The 24,079-nt window shown below is 37.6% G+C and overlaps 2 protein-coding genes and 1 long non-coding RNA gene across 8 annotated transcripts; all 3 read left to right on the top strand.

Annotated features, from left to right (window-relative positions):
* Window positions 1–473: 473 nt before the first annotated feature.
* Window positions 474–12,575, top strand: LOC105053076 (ureidoglycolate hydrolase). The gene is made up of 12 exons (XM_010934101.4): window positions 474–857; window positions 1,025–1,110; window positions 2,633–2,707; window positions 4,805–4,933; window positions 6,613–6,699; window positions 6,926–7,128; window positions 7,205–7,307; window positions 9,012–9,103; window positions 9,281–9,343; window positions 10,306–10,546; window positions 11,692–11,732; window positions 12,233–12,575. Exons 1-12 carry the CDS (start codon window positions 660–662, stop codon window positions 12,328–12,330), a joined length of 1,416 nt encoding a protein of 471 aa, XP_010932403.1. The 5' UTR covers window positions 474–659; the 3' UTR covers window positions 12,331–12,575.
* A 1,627-nt stretch (window positions 12,576–14,202) lies between these two features.
* On the top strand, window positions 14,203–22,522 carry LOC105053096 (protein WVD2-like 3). 6 transcript variants are annotated; one of them, XM_073252197.1, is made up of 8 exons: window positions 14,204–14,591; window positions 17,392–17,465; window positions 17,546–17,779; window positions 18,386–18,474; window positions 18,561–18,654; window positions 18,741–18,812; window positions 20,862–20,972; window positions 21,945–22,522. In XM_073252197.1, the coding sequence occupies exons 2-8, from the start codon at window positions 17,427–17,429 to the stop codon at window positions 22,224–22,226; spliced, it is 921 nt and encodes a 306-aa protein (XP_073108298.1). In that variant the 5' UTR covers window positions 14,204–14,591; window positions 17,392–17,426; the 3' UTR covers window positions 22,227–22,522. The 6 variants fall into 6 exon arrangements, with proteins under 6 accessions (XP_010932425.1, XP_073108298.1, XP_029123213.1 ...); XM_073252198.1 differs by lacking the exon at window positions 14,204–14,591 and adding an exon at window positions 14,616–14,782; XM_010934123.4 differs by having other exon boundaries at window positions 14,203–14,591; window positions 17,392–17,779.
* LOC140855712 (uncharacterized) lies at window positions 20,979–21,569 on the top strand. Its single transcript, XR_012138699.1, has 2 exons — window positions 20,979–21,447; window positions 21,510–21,569. It is a non-coding gene; the product is annotated as an uncharacterized lncRNA (long non-coding RNA).
* Window positions 22,523–24,079: the final 1,557 nt, after the last annotated feature.

Genomic DNA, 24,079 nt, shown 5'->3' with positions numbered 1-24,079 from the left:
TTTTACGGCCCCTGGTGTGATCTTTGGTGTATCAAGGAAGTACCCCTGCAGCAACCAGTATTGCATTAATGAACGGTCACAAAATAGCCGCACAGGCCGAAAGCCGTCTTGGACTGTACCCGAACTTGCAGCAAAATAGCGAATCTTGTACACAGAGTGCAGCTTTCCATCTGACATACAGCATGCCAAGATTCTATTCCTGTACTCCTTCCTTCCGGCACCATACGTATTAAGCTCCAAATCGTTTTATGCTAGAAGCATTGATCTTTTGTGGTGCATGGATTGTCATCAGAAGATGAAGTGTCTCATCCATCTTTTGACGGAGATCGGTGAGGACTCCATGTCACTGGACGGCAGAGGATCCTGGTTGACATGCTGATGGTCTCGCATCAGTCAAAAAAAAGATGTGATATACGCCTCTATCCTACTAAAAAAAAAAAAAAAAAAAAAAGAGGCTATACGGTCTCATAACTCCCGAACCGGTATGCCGGTGGAAACAGCGAAGCCTCACCGCATCCTCGCCTCGCGCCCAAGCCAACCAAAATCCCGCAACACCACTCGCAAATTTTTAATCCGCAGCGAGTGCATCATTACTAGATTCCCACTTTCTCGCTTCCTTCAAAAGCGCAGATCCTATCGAGCGCTTGGCAATCCAGGAGATGGCTCCGAAACTCTCCCAATCCTTCCTTCTATCGGTCCTTGTCTTCTTCCTCTCCTCGATCCTCGCTGCGACCCATGAAGACCCAACGAGGAGAACCATGGAGGAGTTCTCCGGCTACCCAACTGTTCCGCTTCACTCTTTTCTTTCTCTCTCCCCCTCCTCCTTGTTCGTCGACAAGGAGAGCCTTCAGAGGCAGGTAAGGATGGCCAAGAATCCGTACAGCTCTATCTCACTCCAGATATTTAATTAAAGAGATCGATGAGTTAAATTTATTTGGTATTGAGAGTATATGTTTGGGTTTTCACCGGAACCTGTGAGTACAGCTTCGGAAGTGGATTTCATTTGATTTTGGATGTTCTGCAGATAGATGAGCTCTCGACTTTTTCCGACACTCCTGCGCCATCAGTGACTCGCGTCCTGTACAGCGAGAAGGATGTCTTGGCTCGAAGGTATCTTCAAACGATCATTGGCATCTGGATTGGATGTATTAATCTTTATATATTTGGGATGATCGTGAGGCCTTAACCTGTGACTTGAAATAATTCAAAAAATAGTGAGAGCTGCATCTTATTTTATAAATTTATTGGCTTTTTCGAAGAAGCTGTTTTCTTTCTTGTTCTTGGTATGCGAGATGCTAAAGGCAAATCTGCTGATGTGGAAACTTCTGACCTCTGCTAACAACTTGGAGGATTTAACAATTGAAATCTGAGTAGGAATGAAAGAATTTTTGGTTTCAAATCTGTTCTCATGTCAGACTCTCTCTCTCTCTCTCTCTCTCTCTCTCTCTCTCTCGCTTTCATTTGATGTGCTGCAGCTGCTGCTTTGAACTCTGAGTAATAATGGACTTACAGCTCCCTCCATTAGATGTTAATTCTGTGCTCGTTTGAGTTGTTTTGCCATCTAAGAGCATGGAATCCTTGTTGGGAGTTATTGGCGTTTGCATGGAAGAGAAGGGATCTTATTGGGCATAATTTGAAGGTACAAATCAAGGTAAGAATTGGGCTGGGAGGCCTGATAAATCATAATTGAAAGAAATGTTGTCAATAGTCTTTGTTCAAAATCTCATAAAATCAAAGTGAAAGGAGTATCATCCTATTTTGGCACGACTTATGTTTACAATGTCATTTTGGTGGGATCATGAGTACAGTAAAGATCTTTAACAAGGAGGAAACCCGATCCTCTGCTTATATTTTCTCAGGACTTATATTTTGATACATGCTCGAGACGTAATCATGAAAGTCAATGATTTTTTTTTTTTTTTGCCCCGCAAAACAAGTTACTGGAGGTGTTAAATTCAAAATTTAGGTGTGATATGTAGTTTGATTACTCAGCCACCCCACCCAAATCTTCCAAATCCAACCTGCTCACTTCCCATCCGACTCCTTTGCATCTCTCTTTCATGAGATATACATATCAGCTATTTTTTTGCTCACTTTCATTTAGACTTCTATCAGCAGGTGCTGCATTCCATCTTTGGTCCATTATATATCTTATGCTGACCATCTAATCTACATCTTCTGCATGCATGATTCACTTCTCTATCTTAGGGTCCAGTCCTCACTCTAACATATCTTATTATCAAAGCCTGTTCTTAACATATCTTTACTCCATTCCAAGTTTCTGGCAACCACTCTTTTCCAGTGGCACTTCACTCCCTTGGGCTTTAGAAAGAATGAGGTATGGTGTACGATTACTTCACCCACGAAGAAAATAGAATGAAGAAGACACAACTTCCAATTTATACAGAGACTTAAGGCTCTTAATTCATCAAATCCCAAGCTTCATTATTGCTAATTTTGTATCTAGACAAAGGTAAATAATAGAGACATTCTTATTTGGTTTCTTTACTAGTATGACTGCTTCTTTATGTAGTATAGTGCATGTTGACATACTTCCAATGATGCATACTTTTCTTTGTCCGAATGCTCTGTTGTTGGCTTTTAATGAAGTCAATCTCAACTTTATCTGCAGATATATCAAAAACCTGATGGAGCAAGCTGGTCTCTCTGTTCGTGAGGATGCTGTGGGTAACATATTTGGTCGATGGTGAGTTCAGAGTAAATGTTATCCTTGTTTTCCTGCCGACTCATTAACTTGTTTTTAGAGTTTCAAACATCATAAATGTGTTCTTATTATGAAAACCTGATGTTTCACTTTCTCAATGATATATTATTCATCCCATTCAAATTTAATGAGAGAAAAGCTCCTCTTAGCATGTAACAACCATTAAATTAGAGAGAAGTTTATATTTTGTAACAAATGAAATCAGACTACTGTGTCTAAAGCTTATATAATCAGTGGAGACTCAAATAGAAATTTTTGCACTTCTGGGTGTAACTACCAAAATGCTTAAAATTTCAAATAGCTTCTTCTTCTTTGTTTATGTTCTGCTTCACTTGTTGCTTGCGTGAAGATGGTTTCGATCCAATTGAAATTTTGGCCTTGCAGTACATTCTGCTAGGTTTAATATTAATTGTTGGACATAACTTTCTTTCCATAAGCAATGCAGACAATAAATTTCTCTTGAATACATTTACTGTTACTGTTTACATTACTCTCCTGTTAAGTGCTATCCCTGATAACTTTGAAACCAGCCTAAGCAACAAAGATGATTTGAATGCATACTACCATTTAGATGACATTACAAATAAAAATTACGACACATATATATATGCATTAGTTGATGTACAATAACAATACGACTTCTGTAGTCATGTAAGTCCAACAATTGCCAAATTTAATTGTTTGTCTATGCACAACATTGGCTTCTAGTTGGATAAATCATAAATGACAAACTTGCTAAGGAGATGGTTAAAATATACTTAAACGTGGTCGCTAAGTGTGTTTTTCCTTTGTTCCAATAATAAGAGCCAAGGGTTATGGTAGCTGTGATCCCATTTGCCTACCATCTTCTTATCTCCGCCCACTTCTTCTGATTAGCGATACACCACACTAACCCTTCTGCTGTCTTAGTGCCTTAGATCTCTCTGTCATGCATTCTTGCAGTCTATCTAGTCCTTTGTTCTCTTCCTCATTTCCAAATCTCCCAATCATTTCTCTCCCTAATTTCTCCTATAAATTTAGAGCATGTTTTCTATGCTGTTGCTTTCACTCCTTTTGTCCCCATGTTGCAACTTGAGAAACAACCGGTCTGTTTTCCACCTTCAACATTGGTGTTGCATTCTCCTCTTCCTCTGAATCCCAATAGGTATAACTGGATCATATCCTTACCACGACTTGTGGGGTTTTTCATTAGCGCCAAACATGCATTTAGATCAATTTCTATACTCTTTTACTACTCATGCTATCCTTGCTTTCAATAGCCAACAAGCATACTCGATAGCTTTCAATCTCGTAAGTTTGTATAAGGCATGTCTATTAAATGGATGGTCATTGTTTAGTTTTATATAACAAGGATACAACATGCATGTATCATATATTGTAGAGCTAACATGTGGATGCCCACACAACAACTATAACAAGGTTAGTTCTAATGGATAACTTGGAGTCTTGATACTGATGATCCAAGCTATTGGATATGGTCCATTATCCCTAAACTGCTTACCGTCAGAAAAATCATGTGATTTGGAGATCTCTAGCCTATGCATCTAATGGTCAAAAAATATGTGTTGCTTCATATTATTTGGATTATGTATTTTTAAGTATTACATACCTAGGTTAGGAATCTTTCAAATGTATGATTTTTTTATATTAAGCAGTTTAGAGATAGTAGATCACATCCAATAGCTTGGATCATCTATGTTGGCCCTTGGCCATCCGGCAAGGAGTGGCTTATTAGGTCTATTTTGTAGGCGCCCCATGTTAGCTTCGTACATGTATGTATGTATATATCATATATATGCATTTACATATGCATCCATGCATGCATATATGCTTCTTGATGTGTGGACTTGTACTTTCTTACACTCAATATCGTTGGGCAATTTTGTCTATGTTCCACAGTAGAAGTTCTTTTATGCTCATTTCTGTATTTAAGATTGGAAGTTGGGGTCAAAAATTCATTTCATTATTTTATCTGGAAGAAGCATATTTCTATCTACATCTTAAAATTCTCTTGAGCTGATTTTGTATTTGCTAAATTTATTAATCATTCATAATTTTTTTGTTATTTTTTCCTTCCAGGAGTGGTTCTGAGCCAGCACTTGCGGCAGTTGCTACTGGATCTCATATTGATGCCATTCCATATTCTGGAAGATATGATGGGGTTGTTGGTGTTTTGGGTGCAATAGAAGCAATTAATTTGCTAAAAAGGTGCACAATTTTCCTGATTGATTTATTCCCATGTTAGTTGTTGAAAGATAAACTAGAAATGATGGACCATTATCAGCTGGCTATCTTCCCTTTTCTTTTTTCTGTCATCTCTTGAAATGCCATCTGCTTATCTTAATTGCAAGATATTCGAAATTAGGGTTCTTTAAGGTATGTGGATAGAATCTCAAATTCCAGCATGTAAAATTGTGGAGAAAAGTCATGTCCATAATCTCCAGATCTAAATGCACGTATTTGCATGATACTTGATTGAAGAGAGATCAGGTCATTATGAAGGTTCATAAATTATGACATAGAAATAAATTTTAAAAAAGAAAACTTGTGGCTAGAAATATAGAAAAAACCTTACAGAAACATGTGTTGCATATGTGGTGGGTTATGATAATGGAAAGAGGCCTTCAAGCCTCAAATTGAGCTGAAAACAATGGCATGTCTAAGAGTTGTTTCAACAAGGCATGATGGAGTTCAATCAACCATTGCATTAAAAAGATAATTATTGCAACTGAATCTCAAGACATCAGCCAGAGCAACAAATAGCTAAAAACTGATAAGATATGTGTCAAACCACCATTAATATTATTAAGACTGGTCATCAAGATGCCACCTATGGAGTTTGATGTGATTCAAAACAAATGAAGGAACATCCACAGACTTGGTTTGATCTGGACAGAAATCATGACAAGATATTAAGGAAGTCATAAGGGGGAAAGGGAAAAGTATAAGATGAACGAAAATAAGTGGTCCTTGATAAACATGATCTGAATCAAGGTAGATAGTCTTGGTTTGGCTAGGTTCAGACTCATAGATAACTAATAGGGGAACGTAAGATCCTATGAAACCTGAGCAAAGTAGTCCAAATTCACATGTGCAAAGAAAATGGGCAAACATAAATCTACCCTTCAATGGCTTCAGATATTGCACTGTTTCAGGCAGGGTGTCTAGCTGGAGGTATTTGTTTCGTTGCTAATTGCTACTGACCTGATTCACCACAAACCAACAAAAAGGAAAAGCAATGTTAGCTTTGTATCAAAGATGCAACAACAAACTCAGGTCTGAAGCTAAGTCTCTATATGTTGCAACAAACTTTCTGTCATCTAATTAGAAATTTTTTGGATTTTGTTGGGATGCTACATAACCTTGCCATGGCAAGCATGATTGGAAAACTATGATGGCTTGGAAAGATTTTTATAGTTCAATAAAAGAGAGATCCCATGAGAAGCTGAAGCTCAGATGGTGTCTTTGAAGCTAGTACAACGAGTTTGGTTAATCTCCCTTCTTTAAGTGTCAAGCAGCTACAAAAGCTACTTTCATATGAGAAGAATTGACTCCAGTTGTATGAACTTGTATTTAAAAACTGAACCTAATTATCATATCCCACCTTGCTGGATTCTCTTATTTATTTGGCATTCAATAATACTTGCATCCTTTAACATCTAGAGTGAGTGTTATCTTTGCTTATAGGAGGGGCTATAAGCACTGCTGAACTTTCTATGTAAATTGAGTCCAGTTCAAATTGTATTAAGGATATGTGCATTGAACTATTTATACTATTTTTGAAATTACTGATGTTGACTTTAGTCCTTTATCAAGGCTGAGACACAGTCTGCTTTGTTCAGCAAATTATTTTAGCTTACAAATTATTCTTAAGGAATTCTTAACAGGTCTGGTTTCCAGCCCAAGAAATCATTGGAGGTAATTATGTTCACATCTGAGGAGCCTACACGTTTTGGAATTGGTTGCTTGGGAAGGTCTGGATTTCCTCCTTTTGGGAATAATAAGATAAGCCTCCTAGTCATATTCTTCTGTATTCAGTTTGCAGGCTCAAGAACTCTAATATGCATAAAATATGGCTTTGCTGAGATCTAAGCCTGTTGTTTTCCTCATTCATGGCTTAGATGCATGAGTTGAGAATGTGACATCTGAAGGCTTGTAATTAATTGATGTTTATCTCATTCCATGTTTGAAAATGTGCAGTCGCTTATTGGCAGGGAGTGAGACATTAGCTAATGCTCTTAAAGAAACAGTTGATGGTCAAAATATTTCTTTCTTTGGCGCTGCTAAATTTGCTGGTTACAACATACATGAAGAACACTTGTCAAATGTGTTTTTGAAGAAAGGGAGTTATTTTGCTTTTCTAGAATTGCATATAGAGCAAGGCCCTATTCTGGAAGAAGAAGGTTTATTTCTTCAATAATCAACTCCATATAGCCAGTGGCTATGGTTAATCCTCTTAATTGCTTAACTTGATGTTAGGTGTTTCAATTGGCATTGTCACTGCAATTGCTGCACCCGCAAGTGTCAAGGTGGAATTTGAAGGCAATGGAGGTCATGCTGGGGCTGTCCTTATGCCCACAAGGTTTGCATGCTTTCATCTTCTTCCAACTGTTTTGTGTTCCAGAATAACCAGTGTATGGTAGGCTTGGTCAAACGGTTACATATGACATTGCTTATTACACATTGATTGGCATACTTGTACATCTGCCCATGCCCAATTTCTTACATGAAGAAAGCACATCATGTAGTCATCATACTGTTGCAATGAAATTCTCTTCTTTGTCATCTTATCTTTCTTCTCTGAAGTCATTGCTTTCTTTTAGTTGCATTCATTTTCGCATAAGTATTATTGTTTATGAGAACAGGTCATCTCCATCTATATAGGGCAGTCCATAGAAAAATCATCAAACTTGTATTGTTTATTACATTCGGACAATTTCCTTATTTTGATAAGCATGTCAGGAGGGATCATGCACTAGAGCAAAAAGAAAGATTTGAGGTCCCCATTCTGTTTTGTGATTTAAGTTCCCACATAATAATTGTTTTCAGGACCTGTTACTTCTGTCTGAGTTACCAGAATACTGCTTAGGATTTGTTTATGCTCAGTGCTAAGCTTCCAGAGTGGATGATGAATTATTTTCCAGTCCCATCCTTTGACTTATCATCTCAGCAATCCTGTGAAGCTCTTGTCTATTGTCACTAGATCATGCTTTATATTCACTATTCGCAAGGAAATTTTCTTAATTACATTTGTTTCAAAACACCAGCTATTGCTACTCCTTATACCCTTCTCATCTCATCTTCAGCTGGGCTTGGATATTACAGCATTTGTTGCAGTAGATGGTTCTCTTTCGAAGGCTGTATTAGTTGACACCTATCTTCTTAGAAAAAAAACAATATGATAATTTCTCATTCTAATGTTGATTCTGATAGCTGTTACAGAGGAAATAAAATAACATTCTTTATCTTATTTGGCTAGTCAAATATGTTAGATTTCATCTTCATATGGTGACAATTTGTACCTGAACAGCTACAGCGCTACTTAAACAGAATGGGCTAAATGCCTATGGAAATCATGGGTCATGTACCACATATGAATAGAGCAATATGATTTTTTTCTAATTTATTGATTGCAGTTATTTAAAAGGAGTTATATTGCCTTCGTGTGTTTAATGATCTGCTTGTTTAATACATGGGTAAGATTCACTGTAGATTTTAGGAAGGGCTGGTTTATGTATCTTCTTTTCTTGTTCTTGTTGTAAGTAATTTTGTGCATCACATGCTTAGGAGAATACGATATAATCAAACTTCTCTATCTTTTTTCTGGTGAGAATTAAACTTCCTTATCATACTCTGAATTTCTGCCATTTTTTACATTATTTTTCTTCTGACTAGTATATATTTTTATCTTGTGTTTGGCAGACCCTTGTTTTGGTAGTTACTTGCCATTTGCTAGAAAAAGAATTACGCTCTGCAAATCTGATAAACCTTCAAGTTTTTTCCCTCTCAGTTACTTTATTGTCAAAATTTCCTACTTCCAAATATTATATGCTTATAAATTCACCTAGGAGATTTGCATTCTCATCTATGACTAAAATTGTAGGTCTCCTTAAAGATGAGCTGTTAAAAGGGGAGTTATTCATATCCATGCATATATGTTCTGCTAATTGAAGTGCTAGTAATTGCGATGCAGAAAAATATTCTCCATTGCTTCAAGTCTATTTGTATGGCTTTAGTTTGGGTGCTTATAACAAATTTGACAATCTTTTGATTGCATCATTAACAGAAATGATGCGGGACTTGCGGCGGCGGAGCTGGCACTAGCTGTTGAGAAGCATGTGCTAGACTCTGGATCTGTAGACACTGTAGGGACTGTTGGTATGTACCTTCAAGGCTTCAACATGATTTTGGAACCATATTCCTAATTTATACAATTTGTTATCAAAAGCAGAGCTGTCTTTTAAATCGTCATATATGCAATCACTGATGGAAGTTTTGATTTGTTATGTGGTCTTTATCTGTGCTAATCTTTTCTAAATCTTCTGCTTCTTCAAGGTATTTTGGAGCTGCATCCAGGAGCAATCAACAGCATTCCAAGCAAATCACATTTAGAAATAGGTATTCCCCTCCGTTTAGTAGATATATCTGTCACCAAGTGATTCAATATAATAACATTTCTTTATTTTGTTTTTTAGAAAAATGTTGGTGTCTTTTTCTTGAGAGTTTACCCTACTCAGCTTTTATTTAATGCTATTAAATTTTCCTTATAGCCCCTTAGGCTTTCTCTGTACTTTCTTCTGTGTTTTCTTTTCTTTTGTTCTCTTCTTTCTTCTATCATGTTGCACTTTGAACTTTCTCCTAGACCATGTTGTAATAGAATATCTTAAAGTAAGAAGCAATTTTAAAGCTCTTTTTAGTAATCCTAATATCTTATTGTTTTATGATGCCAAATGCAATATGTACAGAAACATATGCAATACCAAATTGTCTTTAGATTGCTCATTATAACAACCTTGTTCAAGAAGTGTTCTACAGAAATTCAAGTATACTTAAAAATTGATTTTTTCAAGAAAACACATTTTAAGCCACCAGAACCATGTACTAAACCAATGCTGTTTTTTATGTACAGTTATTCTTTTTAACATGACCTTAGTAGTGGAAGGTAAATGTTGAATTGACAAATATGCTGGAGTTAGATAATACCCTCTAGTGGCTACATAGATGACCCTGGGTCAGGCACCCTGTAAGAACTCCAAAATGATCATAACTGAATGAAGCGAGAATGATATCCAGGTAACTTCCAGTGCATTAGTTATAACCAAGTGCTAATACATTTCTTTTCCATAAAGGAGTATTTCTTGAAATTATATCCAAATACTGCCATTTACTCTGATGGAATTCTAAGTCATTTTCTGGTCAGTGAAATTAGTCGTCCCTTGTATGTTTTCTTTGTCATTCTTAGATGTTATGACTGAAGGGAACCATGTAATGATTTTGAATACCTAATTATTTTTTCCCCCTCATTTTATATGTCAAATGTTGCTAATATCTTTGGATTGATGTCCTCATCTTTTATGCAGATACACGAGACATTGATGAGAAGAGAAGAAACTCTGTAATTGAAAAACTCCATCAATCTGCAATTGATATAGCTAAGAATCGCAGAGTTAAATTATCAGAATTCAAAATTATAAATCAGGATCCTCCTGCCCTTTCTGAGAAATCAATAATCAATGCCATGGAGGTTGCGGCACAACATTTGAACCTTAGTCACAAGCTTATGATCAGTAGAGCCTACCATGATTCGCTCTTCATGGCCAGGTAGAATTGTTAAACATACGCTTGCACTTACTTTTCTCCCTTATAAAATAAGTTACTGCATAACTAACTTGGTGCAAGTATTTAAATTTTGATTCACCACTTTTTTTCCTTGAACGTTCTCACATTCCATTCAATCACTTTGTTAGCTGTTCACATCTATCTCTTTTGGCAGTGTAATTCATGTTTCTAGAGATATGTTAAAGTAGATCTGACCCTGGAATCCCCCATTACTGGACTCCCTTATTGACATGTTGCTACTGATGACCTGCAATCCCTATGGGACCAATGTGTCAGTAAACCATGTGGGAGTAGGAATTGTAAGTTGTGTCAATTTAGAATTAGTCATCACTTAAAGAGGTGAAAGGCAGAGAGGTTGCAACTATGCTATCACAGGCTAAATAATAGAAGAAAAGGAAAGAAATCTTTTAAATGCATTACCTTATTATCCAGTTGCCTAGAAGTTCGCATAAAACAACTTTTTTGGGGGAAAAATTAATTGCTTGTATGGAAATTTTCCAAAAAGCTAATTGAAGATTCTTCTCTCCAATAGTGAATATTGACACATGGATTCAAGATTTCCATTGGAGCAATCATGACATGAACCATCACCAACAAACTTCTACCATCAATTAGGGTCATGCTGCTCCACTTGCAAGACTAAATTAGCACATAAACTAGTCAGTGCAGCTTCATTGCAAGAAAAAATCTGGGGGTAATTTTACCTGGACACACAATGCAGGCATCAATGTTCAAGCATATTGTTCTATAGAAGCATTTCCTTTAAATACATCTATTGTCCCCCTCCCTCCCCCCCCTCCTCTTTCCTGATTAATTTTTGTTGGTACTTAGCAATCTATGCATTTAGCAAACTGCCTATGGATTTTGGAATGTATGGGCAATTGCTTGGGAGTTACTCCAGGCAGCTTGTATGGAACAATGCCATGAGATAGTTCTTTATTCCCATTAAATTTATGATTATAAGTCACTCTTAATATCGTTTCTAGAGAAGAAGCATAGATATGTTTAAATGTCTAGCAGATCTTTTGGAATGTATGGGAAATTGTAGATGTAGTGTTCTTGTTAATGCTTTTTAATGGTTTCTATGTACTTGCTAAAAGCTAACTGCGCAACGTATACACCTGCAGAATATCGCCAATGGGCATGATCTTCATTCCATGCTATAAAGGTTTGCACTCTATACCACGCCCCGCATCATTATTTTTCTCATTATGAATAGATGTATTATTAGAATTTTCCAAGGGAACAAAATGAAGCACATGGTTAACAAAGACCTTTTAATTAGCCTTAGGGAAGATATATGAAAATGATAAAGAAGATCAGTTGCTAAACCACCTTTTCATTTGGAGAATATGCTTCACTACCTTTTCATACTCAAACCAATCTTTCTCTCTCTCCAAACTTTTTTTAACTGTACTTATTTATATTGTTGATAAATGTCTAACTTATATTTCCAAATCCAATTGCACATGTTACCATACTGGTGTATGTGCCTGTATACAGGAGCATGTGTATATTGTTTACTTCTCTATCATGGGGGAATTTAGCTCTGTTTCTGGGAGGTTTTGGCTTTACCATATATAGTTTCTCAGGCTCAAATTGAATAACAGTGCAAAGTACCTGTTGCAGCCATATATTTTTCATGACCTGTAGTATTTTTTGTTGCAGGTTTCAGCCATAAGCCTGAAGAGTATGCCTCAATTGATGACATTGCAAATGGGGTCAAGGTACTAGCCCTGACCCTAGCTAACTTATCTCTAGACTGACGTCTCACCATGATAGTATCAGCAAACGGTTGTTTATGAATCCAAGCTTTCGGGAGTAGGTTGAGGTTGCATAACACCTGCATATATATGTTTAATGGATGCAACAATTTAGGTTACATTGGAAGAAGACTGTAGTACATGGCATGTAGCAAACTAGCAATTTTGCATTTCAGGTGTTACACCGAAATCTGAGTTGCACGATGACAGGAATACTAGTTGGCAATTTACATCCATTGGAAACTAAACTTGGTCCTTTCGAGTTATACTTGGATTGGTTTTGAGATTAAAATCCAGTAACAAAAGAAGGCAGCTTCTGGTTGAAGAAGAGTGATGGATATCACGAACCTAATCTGTAGATCGATGAGAATGCTGTTCTATATTCCAATGAAAGAGATGGGAAAAAGCATATTCCAGGTCGCATCACTGTGACATCCTTGACGGAAACAGATAGGTGCAACATACATGGACGTCACTCTTTTTATGAAACAGATATAATAAGCAGGCAAATGCACGTCCACCTTGCATTCGATTGGATGACATGTAGTTTTGCGGTGTGTAGAATCAAACTAACTTGTATAAATCAAAAGATTACCGCTATGTATGCCCTAGCATGTGCCCACATGCAAATTTTGCCATTGATATATCACCAAAAAAAACCTAATTAAGATTTTTTTGAGCATATTTTGTGGTCGACGGTACTTTCCAAATCAAAATCCAGACTCTGGATGAAGCTAGGTACTACCTAGAGCATCATCATGATGCGATCCGCCATCTAATGGCACTTCTTTTGAATGCTAATGACGCTAGCGGGGAACATGGGACTTGATAATTATTAATTGGATTTAAATTTTGTCAAACATGTGTCAATCAACATCCCAGCATTTTCATAGGATAACATCATCAAACCATGCTATCCAGGCATCGTGTAACACGTGCCCCCGGTCTAGGATAGTGTATCATGATTCAATTGGATAGATGAACAGGTTATACTTGCCTTAGAAAACACCTCCCATCTAAAAAGTAAAGATTAGGATATGATTTCGGGGGTGGAACTCTTTTGTCAAAAAGGTTAGCAAGAACAAATCAAAGATGGGCAGGCAATTATTAAGGTGGAGTCCTTTCACGGTGAGACAGCGATGACTTTTTGTCAGCCAGGGAAGCCTCCTCCCATTACTTCCTCTCACGGGAAAACTACAGAGACCAATTACGCCCCTAGTCTCAAAACTTGCACCTCTTTCAACCCAATGTTACGCTGGATTCCCCTGGAGGTGGTGGAGGCTCACCAATACTTGTGGTTGACGTTTTGGAGTGGGGTGGCGAGCGCCAAATCTTGGGAGCCCTCGGACAGGAAGACCGGAGCCCTCCATTTCAATCTGAGACGGCCCAATCTGTGGGCTCTTCGGAGCTTTTGGTGGACCCCACCACGCCAGGATATTGAGGTGACATCGCTTTCACACTTGTCCTCATATCATAGACTCGAGCGTTGGCTCGGTAAAACGGCGCCCAGGTTAAATTTAAAACCACCTAAATGGCGGGTAGTACGACTCCCCATCCAACAGCTGACGTGGCTGCCCTATTCCCTCAACAACAGCTGGGTCCCACCTAATTCCCGATCGTACGTCTTCCGCTTCCCCGCAAGCGATTAGGTGCACCACAGCCGTCCATATCTAAATCCTTGAACCGAGGGAGTGCACCTTTCGACGGCTCTGATCTACTAAATTTTTCAGAAGCTGAGATCAATTGCCCGTAAAACCCGTTTACATAGTGGCGGGTACGCGTAACGAAAATAAGGGGTATTTTAGTAATTTTGGTGGAAGTTAATCAGTTTCCGTCACGATTAAGAGGGGGAGATGGCGTGCGTTAAAATAGTTAAGTGGGGTTAGTTTGTGTCGGGTGATCCGGCGGATTAGTAGGGGATCCAAATCACCGGAAGTTAACCTCCGTTCCGGCAACCAAAAGTGCGTCAGCCGTAAACGCCCGTCAGGCGGTAATCTAACCTCCACAGGAAACGGGTTGGCAACGTTTGTCTCGAGCGCACAACCGGCCACGACCAAGCGACTGCAGTTTGACGCCTACGACCGGCCATCAGTTGACGGCGTTAGAGCAGGGGAGCTATAAATTCGCGACACGGCCACAGGGACCGTCGCCCTTTCGGAGCGCAGGCGGAGCGAGGAGGCGGAGGAAGAGGAGGAGGGTTCTTGGAATCGCGTGATCGCTCGGAGGAACCAGAGATCTCTGTCGGATTGGAGATTCGAAGAGCTGTAAGGACTCCGTGGCGATTTCTTCTGTTACTATCCTTGTCTTTGAGTTCTTGATCTGTTTGATTTTATTAATAACGCAATGCACGAGCGACTCGATGGACAAAAAGGTGGTTTCCATTTGTTTTTGATGAATCGATCGGTGGAAGATTGGGATCTGGTGCTTCTTGTTGTTGATGTCACAGGCAAATTAGGTTGAAATTTATATATTTTTCGCCTCCTCTCTAATTATTCTTTTATTTTTTCAAAAGAAATCTTCAGTATATTTGATTGGTTCGTGGGAAATGAGTTGGGTTTTTTGAATTCCATATTGATATAGAAAAATATTCGTTGGGGGGCTTTAATCTTGCTTGATTTGCTGATTGGTTCTTCGTTATCTGATAAAGATCAGTTTTTTGGTTAATTCAGGTGGAAGGTGCGTTTCCTTTGTAATATAATAAGTCAATTTGACATAATCTGTTATTGCCTTAAAAAATTACATAATGTAATGCCACTTGTGACCTTCGCTGCCTCATGTTTCATATTGTCTACGTTTTTTTCTCCTGATTGCTGTATCTATAATAAAATAAGGTGATAATTCAAGCATTCCTCGTTGGGTTTTTACTTTTTTCTTTTTTAAATAAATGGATAGATGAGCTGTTATTTTCATCAGAATGATTTTATACACTATTCTTCTTTCCATTCTATTGGTCCGGCTTCGTGTAGAAGTGGTTCCTGTTAAGGTAATGCTTTCAGCATGATATTGGAAAAATTGATTTGTTCGTTTAGCAATTCTTTTAGCCTCTTTTATGATGGAATGATTGCATGTTCTTGATCGATTCTTGGATGGTCATCGGTTCTTTGATTAATTTAACTTCCCTTCAGCAAAACTCTCATAATGAAATGCTAGTTTTGGTGTAATTAAGATATGAAATTATAAAAGAAGAAATTAGAATTTTATCTGGTTATGATGACTTTAGCTGGTTGCCGTAGAAGGCTCAAACTCTAGATATTATTTAATGTTTCAGAAGGAGGTGGTCTTAAATGTGATGTGATGGGGACCATGCCTGACCTGTTCTGTTTACAATTGATGATGTGTAAATACTTTAGATAATTCTTCAGTCACATACAACAGTATTTTTACATTATCTGCATTTGAGTGTAGTCATTTTCAATCGTATTTTAATCTTTAGTTCTGGTCAACAATAAATGCAGTTACAAGTTAGATAGGTTTATACGTATAAAGCCCCTGTGCATGAAGGGGTTGAATATGCTCTGTCATCTTATGTTTAGGGCCTAGAGGGAGTTGCATATAGCTACATGTTCAAAAATAGTTGTCCCTCGCCCAATAAGTTGTGTCTTTGAATTTCTTTATATTTTTTAGAAATTTTCTTGATTCTTTTTTATTTCTTGTTTGGATGGTATGGAGCCACACAAGGAATGTACATAAAGACTACTTCTTTGAAGTACATTCTCCTGTTTACTCGTCTCAATTTAGTCACAAACATAATTTTCGGTTTGCAGAACTCTATACAATTGTTTGTAGTTCCACTAGATTGGAGATCTGAACAGGCATTTTTTTTCTGCTGTAGCCTTTTTTTTCCTCCTCACAGCTATATTGTTCTGAGGTGAAGAAACGTTGATTGCTCAGTGTTACGAGTCTTATTTCCATATCAATGGGCAAGGTGTAGTTCATGCCAACCCAAAAGTATGGGGGTCAATGACATAGTTTATATTACATTTTTATTGTGTACAAAGTTATGCATAATTTACTTTTCCCTCAAGAAAAGGCATATATGGAATGAATTCTGCTTGAAGATCATGACTGTTTATTTTTACACAAGCTAGAGGTGAATGTTGAGGTTCCCTTGTAAACTTCTTATTATGTTGGGGTTATGAGGATTTAGCCTTGAGGATTACAATTTTGTCTTTAGCATGGTAAAGGTAGGAATTGATGCCTTAGATTTTTAACTGAAGTTTTTAGTCAAAGTTTCAAACAGCAGAAATTTAATTACAGCATCATTTGCCTTGTTCTGAGTTCATAAATCTGGTGATAATCAGACTTTCTTTACATGTTACGATCATAATTTGAAGAAATAGCAGGCATGGGATCTTTCAGGAGATTTGGAGTATTTAAATGATGCAATATGATATGGTGTTTCAAATTGTTAGGTTCTTGCAACTTCTCTAATGGGCAGTATAAAAAAACTTATTTACATGTCATGACCTTATAGTCTATGCCTGTTTGGGTGGGTAGCTGTCGTGTTTGCAGGATATCTCCCATGAGGTGGGAGTCAGTTGCAGAAAGAGGCAGTGGAAGGGATAGTTTTGGAGTTTCTTGAGTCTGATTTTGAAGACAATTTAGGATGCTGGAAAAACATGTTTCTAGCTGGATTTTGGTATCATTAAATTTTCGGATCTGGTTTGTTGGTGTTGCAGTTTTAGCTACATTATTCCTCTGATACCTCCTCTCATCCAACTCCCACAGAATGTGGGAGGGAACTTGGTATCTGTTAGTCAACCATCCAAACAATCCCTTTATTAATTAATTAATCTTCTGCTCGCACTGGAAGTGTGTGTGCATATTTGTTTAGGAAATATGTTATATATGGTTGTGTAAGATTTGTGTCAATTTTCAAGCATCCAAACATACTATTTATTTGATTAATTGATTATCTACGACTCAATGCTTTCATTCTTATTGTGTGCAATTGGGAAAATATGTATTTATATTTGGTTATGTTACATTTATATTATTTTTGCCCTGTTCTCCATTAGTTCCTCATCTGGAATAAAATTAATATATCTGCTTCATTCCTTGCAGTGCAATGGGTAAGGAAGCTCTAGAAGTGTCCACAGATGAAGAATCATATTGTATTGTTATATGTGGTTCCAATGGTAATCCTGATTGTACTGATGGTATTTCTTGCATAACTTCCACACATGATGGGTCAGATGAGGCTATAAATGGCGTTCAGGATTCTCACAACGGGCGAGAAGTACCTAGTGTTGAAAACTTGAATTCGGATAATGACACACCCGATAAGAAACACATGAACCATGAAGCTCAGAAGTCAACAAATCATAAGAAGCAAGTACGTCTTAACTACACTGTTCCTCAGCCATTTCAACTCGCAACTGAAAAGCGTGCTGCCAGTGGATGCCGTGAGTTTGCTGCTGATGCTGCTGGTGATGGAGATAAAGCTGCTAAGGTAAATAATGTACAATCAGCTAACATGCTTTGTTGTCTTCTTTCTTTTGTTGACTTTCTTTAATTCATCCGTCATGTCATCATTGATATAAACACCAGTCCTGTGGTTGGTCTAAATAGTCAAGAATGAATCTAGATGTTTGTAAGTGTCTTTCAGCAGAGTATTTGATTTTTATGTACCAAAAGGATTCAGTTAGATAATTTCTCTGGCAAAATACTTTGATTTCTTTTTATTTGGAAAAATATGCTTCTTGCAGTCAACATGTTTCCATTTTTACTTCTGATCTTAATAGATGTTAGATTTCATGTTTTTTAATTCTGTGACAAAGGGCTTTCTTCCATCTTCAAGTTCCTTAGTTGTTGTTGATTCTACATTATTGGATTTGAAACACCAACCTAACTTACATAGCTTCATGGTATGCTCTTAAAAGGCGACAATGCCGCCTTCTTCTGAATGCTATTGGAAGATTGCAAGTTATAGCTTTTGAATCTTGGGTAGAAAGTGACTTTAAAAAAAAAAAAAAAAAACATTTTGCTGGTATGAAAAATTATTTAGCAGATGTGGTATATTTCATTATGATAGTTGTACTTTTGCATTGCTGTACAGGGAAACTCACCTCTCAAGTCCAGGAAGCCTTTGCATTCTGATAATACAGTACACACAGATGAAGAGGATTCTAGCTCTGTGGCTTCTTCGTATCCTTTTTCTACTTATGTGGGGCTTATGGAAATGTATTTCTGTCTACATGGGATGGTATCAACTTTTCCTGAATTATGAACAGAACTGCAGCATCTGTGAGAACTTCGAAAGCTAGGACAACGGTTCCGATTGCCCCTGTTTTCAAATGCAGTGAGCGTGCAGAGAAACGGAAAGAGGTACTGCCTTTTCTTGCATTTTGAACATTCTGATTTTCTCTAAATCCTCAGAGAGAAGGTTAATATGCTTTTTTGCTTTTATTTAGTTTTACTCTAAATTAGAAGAGAAGCACCAGGCTTTGGAGGCAGAGAGACTGCAATGCGAAGCTAGGACAAGGGTATGTTTTTTTTCCCTTTGCTCCTGTTAATTCTTAAGACTAATGGTGCATGGGGAAGTTCAGCTTTCTGCAATTTCATGACCATCCTATGTTATCTTGGTGTTCCATTTGGTGTTGAACCATGAATTAATCTTCTATTGCAATCATTACATGTTCTGTGGATTTTTCTGAACATGGTATTTGACCATGAAACTCTACAGCAGAATCTTATGTAAGATATAATCGAAAATAGATATTTTCCATGGATAACTAAAGAGGAACCTAAGACCTCTTGCATCTGGTTGCTTCACAATGCATGGTTGAAAAGGACCCTCCCACTTGCCATGATACTAGAACTTATTATGGTACTCTCCTAAAATGTGGGTAACATTTTCATGTTGAATGAGGGTTCTTAAGCTATTGGGTTGAAGACTTGAAGCACTGACCAATTTTATGCTTGTTTTATAATATTGGATGCCACATTTTATCTTCCCCAGTTCCTTGATATTGGATGTCACGTTTTATCTTCTCCAGTTACCTGATTGATATTCATTGCCTAGCTTTCTGGATCCTGGATATGGGCAATTGAGTACATTGTCTTCACAATGAATCTTTCTGCCATTGTATGCATTTTTGCGCCTTCTTTGTTGGAAACTACAGATGTATATTCACGTCAAATTCTTATACTCATCAAAGGTTATGCGTGAAGTGCAGTACCCAAATCTGACATTATTTTTCAGTACAATTCGTTAGTGAGTTTGCAGGTGAAAATTAGATATCCAGTAAATAGGTTAACATTTTGCAATGTCATCCCTGTTTGATTTACTTCACTATTCATTGGATAGTTTGGACGCTATTTGAAGACCTTCAATTAAAGCTGAGACTCCACAACAAATTTCTACAAACTGCTCTTAAAAGAACTTTCCAAATGTCTGTGTTGCAAAGTCACAAAGCATTGCCCCTTTCAAATTGTGAATATCCCCCCATCCCTTTCTCTTCTTCAAGATAACTTGCTCATTTTGATTGCAGATATAGGTCTTAAGATTTTTTTCTTCAGAACAGGCTATCCATGTGTTTACCATGAGATTTCAAGTTTGTTGTATGTCATTGGTTGAATTGTTTATGCTGTCTAACTTTTGCCATTAGATGACAGTCATTCAGCTTCTTTCTGGCTCATAAATATTCTTAGCCCCTTCAGTTTTGTATATTATTGGTAGTTGCTGCAATAACATAAAACCACAATTTTTTTAAATAAGCAACAGATGCTGGACCTATCAGTCTTCTTTGATATTGCTACTTATGCATTACAATTTATGTAGTGAGAAACTACAAATACTCCAATGAGGGCCCGTTCATATATGATGGCCAAAAAACATAACAAAGTGACTGCTTGTTTTATTCTGATCTATTGGGAAAGTAACAAACAGATTTTGGGCTATCGAGGAAGTAGCAAGCAGATGTATGGAAAATATCCAACTCTATTAGAGTAAGTGGATTTTGGGAATTGTTGTTCTTGCTGCATCAAGATGAGAGTAAGTGGATTGACGGTGGCAAGACTGATGATGTTGTGAATCTGAATTATCAAGCTTTAAAGTGGTTGACTCATCAGTTTTTGTTGTGGATTAATAAATCGTAGTTTTGTAAGCAAAGTAAGGAGTTTGACAACTGATGGATGGTTGAGTGACACTGTTTATCCACAAATAGATTAGAGGTGACATTATAAATAAGACTTGTAGGATGAAAGCAGGGAGGAGAAGATTTAGTGATACTTGTTTGAAAGTTTTGAGTTGGAATACGACAAAACTTATAGTAACAAAGGGTGTTGTGCTTCGTGAAGAGGAAGGTAAAGAAGGATTCATATACTGTACTATGTTCAAATAGATTTTTATATTTGCTTTAAGATTGAGATGCTTGATGATAGTCACTTACCATATTGTAGTTTTGGTGTCGTGCATTATGCTTTACCATGACATGCTTGTAAGTGGCTTTTATAAAATTGAACCGACCAAGTTGTTGCAAACATGGCATGTGAAATCCATCAATAATATTTTTAGTTTCCATCAATTCCAGGAAGAGGAAGAGGCAGCTGTAAAGCAACTAAGGAAGAACCTGATTTTCAGAGCAAACCCAATACCAACCTTCTACCACGAGGGTCCTCCTCCTAAAGTGGAACTTAAGAAGGTAATCTACTTGAGCTTCTACTTAATTTGCTATTTTTAAATTAGAAGGATTTCTAATGCTGGCTATATGAAAGCTTAACATACTTTCTTTTTATGGCTGTCAACAAGCCAGTATTGGCAATTGAGCAAGTCCTTAACAGCTTATTTACTGGGAATAATTACATATTCCATGTAAGATATGGAGTTTTCCTTAGTGGTGACTGGAATCTGGCAGATGTGGTTATATGGTTGATTATGTTAAACTTGCCTTGTTATCTATGAAGAAATTATATAGGCCTAGAAAGTTCACCTTAGACATAAATACATCAGGCTGTAATGCTTGACTTGTTATCTATGAAAATGTGGTTTTCATCAGGCTGTAATGCTCGACTTGTAACCACTTCCATAGTTATTTAGTTTTGGAGAGCCTGAGTTTTCTGTTTGTCTGGTACATTATTAGGCAAAGGCACTTGTGACTGCCTAGTGCTGACTTTGGTGTTTCAGTGTAAGTGCACTCCTAGTGTATTTTATTTTCTGATTTATGGCGCCTTTTTGTAAGGATTCAATTGTAGTTGCCGCACTCGTCAATTTCCTTATGCAATTTGGGAATGTTAGTGGATTTTTCATCTTAAGTTCCTGATGCATGTAATCCCTCTTAAGATATTTTTAGTATTACCTGGATGTTCTCTGATGTTCTAATCCAGTGGTGATGCTGGGATGATCCCTAGCGAGATCAATGAAACAGGTTCAGAACGGATCAAGTTAAAGAAAACAGCCAAAGGGCACAGCCACAGTGATACTACTTCTAGATTCCATCTATCTGTTCTGATGAAATATTTTCAATTTGCTGATCAATCAGATAGTATTTTTTGACAGAAACGAAGTAATACTTGCTTTGGATTTTTCTCACTGCAACAACTGATGGCCATATGCACTGGCATTGTTTAGATCATGGAGTTTGTCTTGCTTTAATCCCCTTTTTTTTGTACAAAAGGTGCCTCCAACTCGTGCAAAATCACCCAAGCTTGGTCGAAGGAAGAGTTGCGGGGATGCAGTCGATCCATCCCAAGTAGATAACAACAGTGGAGTATGCGATCGGTTGCAACGTCACAGTCTGGGCAATTATAAAGAAGCTACCAACAAATTACAGAGTAGTCCGAGAGCCGGAAATGCAACTAGAGGGAAACAGGGGCCAAAATCTATGAAGGATAGTTCCAAGCCTCTTGCTGAGAAGGTCACAGAGCAGACAGCCACCGACGTCACTGTGGAGACCTGATTCATGAGTTTATTTTTTTCATGTTCTTTAAATTATAATTTTTATCTTACAACACGAATGACCTTTACTTTATCCAGGGCATCCACGTGTTTGTCAAAAGTTCTCCTTCCAATGTGAGAAATTCGGGACTGAGACTTTACAATGTATCATGTTGTAAATTTTGTAAGTTATAAAGTGTGATGTAACAACTGATTCTGCAATCATGTAAAAACTGGAGTGACTCTTCTTTTGAAGTTTGGCGGAGTCACTAAGCTTTATGTGATATTTTAATGCATGAATTCTGGCAAATTGCTCCATCTCGACACCTTCATGTTATAAATATTTTCTACAACAATATGGATGCGATCAAAATTTTTAGGAGTTAAATGCTACTGGCAGAATGAACTAGGTTTTTCGTGTTCATACTGGTTATCTAATAATGATGCAAGTCATTTGGGTTTTGTTCATGCGTCAGGCAGGATTCTTCTTAAAGTTTCGCGGTCATGAAGAAGACGCAATTGTTGTGATGAAGCAGCTTGCCATTAATTAGGCACATATAGTTCTTCAGACCATAACTATAGTGTGAAGACCTACCGGTGTCAGTTCCAATTAAGCACACCATTTTTTTTTTCCCCTGAATGGTTGATAGCATAAAGCTTCCAATGCCACCCGAGTGCTGCTACCCATCACCGTTCTATCCCCCGCTCGGTTACCCGATTACCCAATCCTATTTTTGGCGCAGGGATTGGTGCAAACTATGGTAGGTAACGTGCAGGGTTGGCCATTCGTTTAAAAGAAAAAAAGAAAAAGGCAAAAGAAAGAACGAATGCAAAACGTGGTAGGTAACGTGTGTGTGAGTCAGGGTTGGCCATTCATTAAAAAAAAAAAAATGGAAAGAGGAAAGAAAAAAAGAAAGAATCCATTGACTACAACGTCACAAGTGGGCAAAGGGGTGGCAATATTTATTATTTTTTCTTTTCTGCTTCTTTTTTTTATAAAAAAAACTCGAGCGATCGAGCATGAGACAACTGTCTAATGGCACTCAATTTCAACTATTTGAATACTTTCTTACCATACCAAGCCGGCAATGTTCGTATTTGCTTTCATGTCATCGCTTATGACCAGTTGAAGCCGGCTGATTTTGGTCTTGAAGTTGGTATATCTCGGTTGCAGTCGGCATGTATGCGGATCTACCGTATCTTTCGGTTCAACCATCTGAATACGTTATCATCATACCGACCGACCAACTTTCATATGGGCTTTCATACGTCGTCGCTTATCATCACTTGAAACGCAGTAGATTTTGGTTTGGAATTTGTTCCTTGCTAGTAGTTGGCATTCTTGAACCATCCGGATCTACCATAAGATAACCTGTCTCCATTGCGGACGATTTCAATTGTTTGAATATCTTTATACCATACCAAAGAGTACTGCTACTAAGGAAGGACTTGTCACATTACTGTTTAGTTCACCGGCCTTACGTACTAATTGGGAATTAGCACAGCATTTGGTGATGTCGGATGGTACGAGTGGACCCCACCTACGGCTTAATACATTAACAATTTCTGCATTGAATTGGTGACTTGAGTGGTGATCTGGTTAAGCATTTTCCTGCAAGGAAATTACCAATCTACCAAACCGCCATGCTCCCTTCCATGCATCCATGACCACAAGCCACGCGAAGAGGTATGAACGGCTGTGTTCACTTGTCTAATTATTTTTTCGGTAAGTGGTTCTAATTAATTTTAAAATTTTGTATTATTTAATGAAAACGTATTTATTTCGTTTTCCTTAATTTCTAGGAGAACAAGAACTACAATGAAATGGATTGATTTTAGGATGGGATCGGCTGTAGATATGTGTAGAGCAGAGAA

The sequence above is a fragment of the Elaeis guineensis genome, chromosome 2, assembly GCF_000442705.2.
Source record: "Elaeis guineensis isolate ETL-2024a chromosome 2, EG11, whole genome shotgun sequence".
Classification (NCBI taxonomy): domain Eukaryota; kingdom Viridiplantae; phylum Streptophyta; class Magnoliopsida; order Arecales; family Arecaceae; genus Elaeis; species Elaeis guineensis.
This window is presented reverse-complemented; position numbering and strand designations above follow the sequence as displayed.